Here is a 10,557-nt window from a genome sequence, read left to right on the forward strand (position 1 = left end):
GTGTCCAGCCACCTGTCCTCGATCTGCGCGGTCGGCTCCGAACTATGGGTCAGAGCGGACTCGTGTGCGGCCTCCAGGGTACTGTCCGGCGGTAGAGCTAAATCATGCCCATCGTGACAGTGCGGTGCGCTCGGCTGTGGCTCGAATCCATCGAAGATCAAGTCTCCGCGGATGTCAGCCGTGAAGTTTAGGCTTCCAAATCTAACCTGATGGCCAGGGGCGTAGCTTTCGATCTGCTCCAGATGGCCAAGTGAATTAGCCCGCGGTGCGAAGCCGCCGAACACGAAAATCTGTCCAGGGAGAAAAGTCTCACCCTGGACTGCGTTGTTGTTTGAAGAAGCCATCAATCCTATCGGTGACGACACAGAGGAACTCTCAATGAAAGCACCAATGTCGGTGTCAAAACCGGCGGATCTCGGGTAGGGGGTCCCGAACTATGCGTCTAGGCGGATGGTAACAGGAGACAAGGGACACGATGTTTTTACCCAGGTTCGGGCCCTCTCGATGGACGTAAAACCCTACTCCTGCTTGATTGATATTGACGATATGGGTAGTACAAGAGTGGATCTACCACGAGATCAAGGAGGCTAAACCCTAGAAGCTAGCCCATGGTACGATTGTTGTAATGGTTGTGTGTCCTACGGACTAAAACCCTCCGGTTTATATAGACACGGAGAGGGCTAGGGTTACACAGAGTCGGTTACAATGGTAGGAGATCTACATATCCGTATCACCAAGCTTGCCTTCCACGCCAAGGAAAGTCCCATCCGGACACGGGACGGAGTCTTCAATCTTGTATCTTCATAGTCTTGGAGTCCGGCCGATGATGATAGTCCGGCTATCCGGACACCCCCTAGTCCAGGACTCCCTCAGAGGCCATGGACTAGAGGGGAAACCCTTCTCCTATCTAGGGAGAATGTCAAGGAAGAAGAAGAAGAAGGGGGGCTCTCTCCCCCTTGCTTCCGGTGGCGCCGGAATGCCGCCGAGGGCCATCATCATCATCGCGATCTTCACCAACACCTCCGCAATCTTCACCAACATCTCCATCACCTTCCCCCATCTATATTCAGCGGTCCACTCTCCCGCAACCCGCTGTACCCTCTACTTAAACATGGTGCTTTATGCTTCATATTATTATCCAATGATGTGTTGCCATCCTATGATGTCTGAGTAGATTTTCGTTGTCCTATCGGTGATTGATAAATTGCTATGATTGGTTTAATTTACTTTTGGTTATGTTGCTGTCCTATTGTGCCCTCCGTGTCGTGCAAGCGTGAGGGATTCCCGCTGTAGGGTGTTGCAATACGTTCATGATTCTCTTATAGCCGGTTGCTTGAGTGACAGAAGCATAAACCCGAGTAAGGGGTTGTGGTGTATGGGATAAAGGGAACTTGATACTTTAATGCTATGGTTGGGTTTTACCTTAATGATCTTTAGTAGTTGCGGATGCTTGCTAGAGTTCCAATCATAAGTGCATATGATCCAAGAAGAGAAAGTATGTTAGCTTATGCCTCTCCCACATAAAACTTGCTATCGGTCTAGTAAAGTAGTCAATTGCTTAGGGACAATTTCACAACTCCTACCACCATTTTTCCTCACTCGCTATATTTACTTTATTGCATCTTTATCTACACAGCCCCTAGTTTATATTTACGTGCTCTTTATTATCTTGCAAACCTATCCTATCACACCTACAAAGTACTTCTAGTTTCATACTTGTTCTAGGTAAAGCGAACACTAAGTGTGCGTAGAGTCGTATCAGTGGCAGATAGGACTTGAGAGAATATTTGTTCTTCCTTTAGCTCCTCGTTGGGTTCGACAATCTTGCTTATCGAAAAAGGATACAATTATCCCCTACACTTGTGGGTTATCAGTGTCACCCCTGACTAATTTAAATCCGAACTATTAAAATGTTCAATGATATAGGCCTTGCGTTTCTTCGAACCGCTTGTTGACACGGTCGATCTCCTCATCGGTGACTCGGAGTTTCTGATTTAACTTGGAAATCTCCGCGGCGTTGGATGATACATCTCCAACGTATCTATAATTTTTGATTGTTCCATGCTGTTATATTATCATTCTTGGATGTTTTACAATCATTTTATAGTCATTTTATATCATTTTTTGGGACTAACCTATTGACCCAGTACCCAGTGCCAGTTGTTGTTTTTTGCTTGTTTTTTACATCGCATGAAATCAATATCAAACGGAGTCCAAACACCACTTAACTTTTTGGAGATTTTTTTACGGACCAGAAGAGCACCAGTGGGCCAAAGAAGCACCTAGGGGGTGCCCCGAGGGGGGCATAACCCACTAGGGCACGCCTGGGCCCCCAGGCGCGCCCAGGTGGGTTGTGCCCACCTCGGTGGCCTCCTGCACCCCTTCTTCACCCTATAAATTCACAAATATTCCAAAACCCTTCGGGGTAGCCCTAGATCAGAAGTTCCACCGGTGCAAGGTCTCCATATCCGCGAAAACCAATCTAGACCCTGTTCCGGCACCCTGCCGAAGGGGGGGTCATCTCTGGTGGCCATCTTCATCATCCCGGCGGCCACCACGATGAGGAGGGAGTAGTTCACCCTAGGGGATGAGCGTTTGTACCAGTAGCTATGTGTTTGATCTCTCTCTCTCTCTCTCTCTCTCTCTCTCTCTCTCGTGATCTATGTCATGGGCTTTGTTAATATAGTCGAATCATATGATGTTTCTCCCCTCTATACTCTTGTTATGATGAATTCAATATTTACCCTTCAAGGTTTTGTCTTGTCAAATTGAATATTCAGAGATGAGAACACATGATATATGTCTTGCAATATGAATACTTCAGTTTACAATGAGGTATCTTATTGATTCACTTGATATGTGTTATGGCATTCAACTTGCGGATTTCCCGCGGTGATATTGGGGTAATCTATGCATAGGGGTTGATGCACGTTTTTCTCGGATGGAAACTTTGGGGTCTCTTTATAGTTCTTTGTGTGGATTGAGTACTATGAATATGAATTTGATTTGGTGTTATTCTAGTACGAACTCTAGGATAGATCGATAGGAAAAAATAGCTTTGTGTTATTTTAGTACGAACTCTTGAATAGATCGAACAAAAAAAATAGCTTTGAGGTGGTTTCATGACCTACAAACAATTCCTATCTTTTGTTCTCCACTAATAGGAACTCGGGAGTGATTCTTTATTGCACTTTGAGGGATAATCATATGATCCAACTATGTTAGCATTGTTCAGAGGTTGCACTAGCGAAAGTACGGACCCTAGGCCTCATTTTCAGGCATTGCAACACCGTTTTTTGCCCGTTACTATTTGCTACCTTGCTGTTTTTATTTATTCAGATTATAAAAATATATTTCTACCATCCATATTACACTTTTATCACCATCTCTTCGCCGAACTAGTGCACCTATACAATTTTCCATTGTATTGGGTGTGTTGGAGACACAAGAGATTTCTTGTATTTGGTTGCAGGGTCATTTGAGAGACACCATCTTCATCCTACACCTCTCACGGATTGATAAACCTTAGGTCATCCACTTGAGGGAAAATTTCTACTGTCCTACAAAACTCTGCGCTTGGAGGCCCAACACGTATCTACAAGAATAAAGTTGCGTAGTAGACATCATTGGACGCCACAACCAGCATGGAGGCCTGTCACATTAAAGACACAACAACTTGTTCACCCGGAGAGTGCGGTTATCGATCCTTTGTCTGGTTCTTTTCAAACCAGACGAAGTCTCGGGGGCTACTGTGTATATAAGGGGCAGGCATAATTAAATTATTTCTAACAAATACAAAACAAAAAAGGCATTACATCACCTACCTTGAAGCCACTTAGCAGGGTACCAAAGGCGTCGTTCAGTCTGCAGTTGGCGGACCGAATCTTCTCCATCACCGTACCCATCAGGGTACAGTGTTCTTCCTTGATGGAAGCACTCTGCAGTGCTTCCTCCAGGGCATATGGTGGCCCAGACGCCGTTGGCTCATTGGAGAGCGGCGCGGGAGACGGAGCCCTGTCCCCCTCTCTGGCAGAGGGCTTTGTGGTCGGCTCTGGTGTCCAGGTGGGCTCCAGAATAGTGTTTGGCGGGGCCCCTGATTGGCCGGGCTCCCCCTCTTCATGTGCTAGAGGGGAATTTTTTCCCTGGTCTTCGGTGCCCGAGGTATGCGCCTCGGCCATTGTCTCGTCGGCCCCACCCGCCTTTCCCTGGTTGGTAGGCGTCCTTTGATACGACACCTCGGCATCCTCCACGGTGGCAGGAGGTGGGGACTGTGGCAATGTCTCGCTCTCCGCCATGTCAGTGGGCGGAGACCTCCCCTCCGATAGCTGCTTGGTAGGGACCGTGCACGGAGGGCTGTAATCAAAATAACAAATGATTGGTTAAGTTAAAAGGATAAGAACACAAGCGAATTGTAGAAGGTGTTCGGATTCATACGTTGTGGCCAGGGGCATAACCTGACGTTCCACTTAGGGACACCCACGGATGCTACGGATCCGGTTTCGGAGTCCGAGCTATCGGGGAGGATTAGCTTTGGCCTCTTTTGGGCAGCCTCCCCGGCATCTTCGACCGTCGCCCTCTTCTTTGGGCGAGGGGAATCGCTCCCCTCTCCCTCTCCCTCTTCCTCTTCCTCTTTGTCCCCCTCATGGGTCGACGGGGCATCGGTCTCTCCGGACTTGGTTTCCGGAGGACCACTTGAGCGGAGGCCACCTCGGACCTCCTGTGTCTTCTTCTTCTTGAGATTCTTTTCGGGCACCTTGTAAGGCGCCAGGACTAGCATCTTGGACAACTGTGGTGTCCTTGGGTCTTCGGGGAGCAGAGCCAGACTGTTAATCCGTTCCGCTTTGGCCGCCCAGTTCTACGATTAGAAGGGAAGATTGAAGTAAGTTGTCAAACTGTAATGGATAGTGTTCGGGTTAGTATTCGAGCAGGGTGTGCTTACCTCCCCCGTCGGGCTGGCGACGTCAAGCCCGATGTCCTCGTCCTCCTTCGGCCATTCCTTTTGGGACTTGAACAGCAGCTTCTACATATTATTGTGTGTGGTGCCGTAGAAGTGATGCACGGTCGTAGGGTCTTCGGGCTTGAATTCCCACATAGAGGACGCCCGAAGTTGGCAGGGAAGGAGGCGGCGGAAGAGCATCACCTGAACCGCATTGGTCAAGGCCGTGTTGCCCTCCATCATATTGGAGACGCGCTTCTGGAGCATCTTCGCCTCGGTCTGGGACCCCCATTCGAGGCCTTTCTCGTTCCATGAGGTGAGCCTCATAGGGGGTCCGGATCTGAAGGCAGGAGCCGCCGCCCAGTTGGCGTTGCGGGTCTCGGTGATGTAGAACCACTCCTGTTGCCAGATCTTGGTAGTGTCGATGAAAGTACCTTTTGGCCATGTGGCTTTGTTGAGCTTGCTCACCATGGCCCCGCCGCAATCAGCCAGATTGCCGTCGACCACCTTCGGCTTAAGACTGAAGATCTTGAGCCATAGGCCGGAGTGTGGAGGGATGATGTCTACTATGCAACTTTATTCTTGTAGACTCGTGTTGGGCCTCCAAGCGCAGAGTTTTGTAGGATAGTAGGAATTTTCCCTCAAGTGGATGACCTAAGGTTTATCAATCCGTAGGAGGCATAGGATGAAGATGGTCTCTCTCAAACAACCCTGCAATCAAATACAAGAAATCTCTTGTGTCACCAACACACCCAATGCAATGACAATTTGTATAGGTGCACTAGTTCGGCGAAGAGATGGTGATAAAAGTGTAATATGGATGGTAGAAATATATTTTTATAATCTGAAAATAAAAAAAAACCAGCAAGGTAGCAAACGATAAAAGTGAGCACAAATGATATTGCAATGCTTGAAAATGAGGCCTAGGGTCCATACTTTTGCTAGTGCAATCTCTCAACAATGCTAATATAATTGGATCATATAGCCATCCCTCAACGTGCGATGAAGAATCACTCCAAAGTTCTTATCTAGTGGAGAACATAAGAAGAAATTGTTTGTGGGGTACGAAACCACCTCAAAGCTATTCTTTCCGTTCGATCTATTCAAGAGTTCATACTAAAATAACACAAAGCTATTCTTTCCGTTCGATCTATCTAAGAGTTCGTACTCAAATAGCACCAAATGATACACGTCAACCAACTCTAATGTCACCTAGATACTCCAATGTCACCGCGGGTATCCGTGAGTTGGTTATACGATATGCATCAAAAAATTTCAGAATCATAACTCTGTCCAACACAAAGAACCTCAAAGAGTGTCCCAAGATTTCTACCGGAGAAACAAAGACGAGAACATGCATCAAACCTATGCATAGATTACCCCAATGTCACCCCGGGAATCCGCAAGTTGAGTGCCAAAACACATATCAAGTGAATCAATATGATACCCCATTGTCACCACGAATATTCATAGCAAGACATACATCAAGTGTTCTCAAATCCATAAAAGTATTCAATCCGATAAAACGAAATCTCAAAGGTAAAACTCAATCCACAATAAGATAGAGAGGGGAAAACACCATATGATCCGACTATATTAACAAAGCCCGCGATACATCAAGATCGTGACATCTCAAGAACACGAGAGAGAGAGAGAGAGAGAGAGAGAGAGAGAGAGAGAGAGAGAGATTAAACACATAGCTACTTGTACAAACCCTCGGCCCCGAGGGTGGACTACTCGCTCCTCTCATCATGGAGACCATAGGGATGATGAAGATGGCTTCCGGTGATGATCTTCCCCTCCGGTAGGGTGCCGGAACAGGCTCCCAATTGTTTTTTCATGGCTACAGAGACTTGCGGCGGCGGAACTTTCGATCTAGGTTAACCCCGAGGATTTTTGGAATATTTGATGATTTATAGGGCGAAGAGGGGGTGCGGGAGGTCACCGAGGTGGGCACAACCCACCTGAGCGCTCCTGGGATGAGCACGGCCGGATCACCACAAACCGTGCTCTGTACTAATGCTAATGTGGCACGATTAATGCGCTGACCATGTACAAGTGTGGTGCCCTTTCATGACTACTGGCCGGCAGTTATGTCTCAAAGAATCCACTGATCTTCTCTTCCAACCACACAGCAGTATACATTGGTTTCTCAGATCTGGCCTTCAACCAGGAAGTCCGGTGCGAACTGCAATTTTCCTGTAAGAAGTTGACGTAATTTGGAACAATCAATCCCACAATCTCCCGACGCAGTGTCACCTTGTGCACAGTACGAACTTTCCATGTCATCTGGCTATCACAGATGGTAAAGAACTCTTCAAGAAATCTCTTGAGAGAATCAACACCCAAAAGTGGGACCCAACATTCGTCAAGGTAGCTCTGTATGTACTGATGGATCAGCGAACAGAGACCCGTCTGCAGTTCTACACTGGAAAGGCATCCTCCGGGATGATTCTTCAGTTGATAAACAAAATCCATATTATTCAAGATGTATATGTACCTTTGACCCTTTGCTGGGAACATTGCTTCTGCATCTTCGCTGAGCTTGGAGACCCAAGCATAGATCATGCTAAGCTCAATAGTGAAATCCTCGGTGCCGAGTACAAACTGCATCATGTCCCCGTTGCGACAGAAAAATTCCAGGTATCGTACAAGAAGAGCCGTTGCTGGATGGATGGCACTTTCTCGGATGCTATGCATGTCACTGGTACTGGTAGTCCCCTCAAGCATTCCCCTCAAATCAACCACCATCTTGTAAAAAACATGAGCAACCACATCATGCATGGACTCAGTACTGCTGAAAGTCAATTCCCTTATGGTACATAGGACATCGACAAGTGCATCTAAGATGGTAAGCATTTGCAATGGATGATGAGCAGACCACCTTGTGTTGCTGAATGAAAGTGCAACATCAATGAGCTCCTCTACAGATTGCCTGACAACCTCTTGAAAGCAACATTCCTTTTTGACATCCTGACATGACTTCCAATTCTGCCCATCTAATTCAAGAAAGATCAATTGAATAAGCTTTGCAGTAATTTTCATCGTCATGATAGAAGCCCCAGTTGATCCGTCTGTCAACACATGAAGACCGTCATAGATAATCCCTTGGTTCTCCTCAACTATGTCAGACAATCTGTTTCAAGGACAAGAATACAAGACCAAACTTCAGAATGTAATGCGAAGTACGTACATAGTTTCAGACAGCATCATATATCAATTATAAAGCACCCAAGTCAATCTTATCGATACCAAGAACATCATTGTTCTACTACACGTGACATGATACTATCCAAGAAACCACATAATGCCATAATGTAAAGACAAACATATAATAATTCAGCGACAGTTCTCATGCCAGTATATGTAAAGATAACTGAAGCAAAAGTATCATGTAGTACAAAGAAGGGCACACTAGGGTTTTTACTTATATATTGGAGAAAAGGTCCAGTTTAAAACCCAAAATCTAAAACTTGAACTCAAACAGGTTGATCTTAATCTTTTGAAATTATTGGATCCATTTTACATTTTTACTTTACCCCACTTGGCCCTATCCCAAGTGGCAAACACGTGTCATCAGCACTCATACTGGTCAAGACATTCGCTGTAAATAGAATCCATTTACTTAAGTAAGTGAAGTACTACTACTAGTATTGCAATTTGCAAAGGTCGGAGACTCGGAGTAGAAAAGATTGACTTTTTCACTCTAGGATATGAAGAACAAAAATTGTGCCCAGATAGATAATAAATCAACTAGTACTTGGCGATTTATTAATACCTGTGGAATCCATCAGAGGTGTTGGCATCTCTGAACGCTCTCCGAAGCAATTCAAGGGATTCAGCTTCGGTTAACCATGGATCCATCTCCTGGAGCTGCTGGATGAAGGCGGGGTGGATGAGACAGACATCCCCTGCTTTCATGAGGTGTAGGGGAGTATACCACAAGTTATTGATGTCGTCGCCGCTGGTGCTTGACCCGCTCCCGTCGGAGTCGGAGGAGTCAGCTTGGGGTGGGCTGACGGCGAGGATCGGACGGGTGCTGTCTGCCATGAAACTGCGGATGGCAGCAGCAACCTGCGCAGCGTCCAGGATGCTCCCGGTGATGGTGAGAGTGGGAGCGAGGCGGGGTTGCTCCGGTTGAATCCGCCGAGCCGGAGCCGCCAGGATCTGGCGGGGTCCATCAGCGTTGTCCTGATGGGCCAATCGGGGCGGACGCCTCAGCACAAGAGCGATGATAAGGGCGGCGACGACCGCGGCGAGGCCTCCGTATGCCCGCAGCGAGCCGCACGAATCCACGGCAACTCCGAGCACGGCGCACAGGTAGAGGAGAGCGGCAAACGGGCCGCCGTTGTAGGGACGCGCGGGACGAGCGCGGGGGCGGGGAGGAAGAACGGGACGGTGCTCCGCCTGAGCATGCCGGAGCGCGGGGGCGGGCCGGGGCGGCGTGCCCACGGCCTTGGGATGCGGCCGGACGGCCGCGCGGTGCTGATACCGGGAGCGGGGGCGGGGAGGCACGGGGAGGTGGTCCGGGCTCGCTCTCTGGCGCCCAAGGCCTTCCGCCGCCGCCGTCGCCGTCGGCATCGCCGTTGCGGTCGACGCCGTCGCCGTCCACGCCGTTGCGTTTGACGCCGTCGCGGTCGCTGTCGACGCCGTCGAAGCCCTGGCCGGCGCCGTCGACGCCTTCGAAGCCGTCGCCGTCGCCGTCCACGCCGTTGCGTTTGACGCCGTCGCCGGCGCCGTCGAAGCCCTCGTCGACGCCTTCGAAGCCGTCCCCGTCGCCGTCGCTGTCGACGCCGTCGAAGCCCTCGTCGACGCCTTCGAAGCCGTCCCCGTCGCCGTCCACGCCGTTGCGTTTGACGCCGTCGCCGTCGCTGTCGACGCCGTCGAAGCCCTCGCCGGCGCCGTCGACGCCTTCGAAGACGTCCCCGTCGCCGTCCACGCCGTTGCGTTTGACGCCGTCGCCGTCGCTGTCGACGCCGTCGAAGCCCTCGCCAGCGCTATCGACGCCTTCGAAGCCGTCGCCGTCGAAGCCGTCGCCATCGACGCCGTAGCCGTTGCCCTCGCCGTCGTCGCCGTGGCCGAAGAGGAAGACACGGTGAGGAGGAGGGAGACGCCCGGTGTATTTATAACTATAAGTAAGGAAGAGGCGGAGAGCAATTGACTGGGCCCCACTTGACTTCCGGGCCAGTGACAGTCGGCCGGGCGGCGCTGGGAATATTCCTGGTGGAGCGACGATCTAGAACACCGAATACAAACTGTATCATCCAATCCGGTACGTCTCTTTATCTGCCAAGAATGGCGGGGCTAGCCCGTTCAACATGGAGCCGGAGCAAAATATAGGAGCGTTGATATACAGACGACACCCGGGGACGATTTCAACACGACACTGCATATCCCACTGTCTATTGAAAAGGTAAAACTGAATAACATTGTTGGATTGGTCTCCACAAAGGCAACGGGATTTGCTCAATGGCATTTGCCCACAAAGACCGGTGATCAATTATCAATCTCCTGGTATAGTCTAATGAAAGTATTTGGGCAGGGTCGGCGGGAGGGGAGGGGAGGGGACGAGGCTTGCCTGCTCCGCTCCGTGCTCCCGCACCATCCAATTTTCATTGCCT

General features: G+C 49.3%; 1 protein-coding gene across 1 annotated transcript in view; it reads right to left on the bottom strand.

Annotated features, from left to right (window-relative positions):
* Window positions 1–6,794: 6,794 nt before the first annotated feature.
* LOC119360265 overlaps window positions 6,795–10,557 on the bottom strand; it is a 7,264-nt gene continuing 3,501 nt past the window's right edge. Inside the window, exons 5-6 of the mRNA XM_037625976.1 lie at window positions 8,715–10,172; window positions 6,795–8,072 (exon numbers count right to left, since the gene is read on the bottom strand). Coding sequence (XP_037481873.1) covers window positions 7,028–8,072; window positions 8,715–10,172 — 2,503 coding nt within the window. The 3' untranslated portion in view covers window positions 6,795–7,027. The remainder of the gene's footprint in view (window positions 8,073–8,714; window positions 10,173–10,557) is intronic.

Source organism: Triticum dicoccoides, chromosome 2B, assembly GCF_002162155.2.
Source record: "Triticum dicoccoides isolate Atlit2015 ecotype Zavitan chromosome 2B, WEW_v2.0, whole genome shotgun sequence".
Classification (NCBI taxonomy): domain Eukaryota; kingdom Viridiplantae; phylum Streptophyta; class Magnoliopsida; order Poales; family Poaceae; genus Triticum; species Triticum dicoccoides.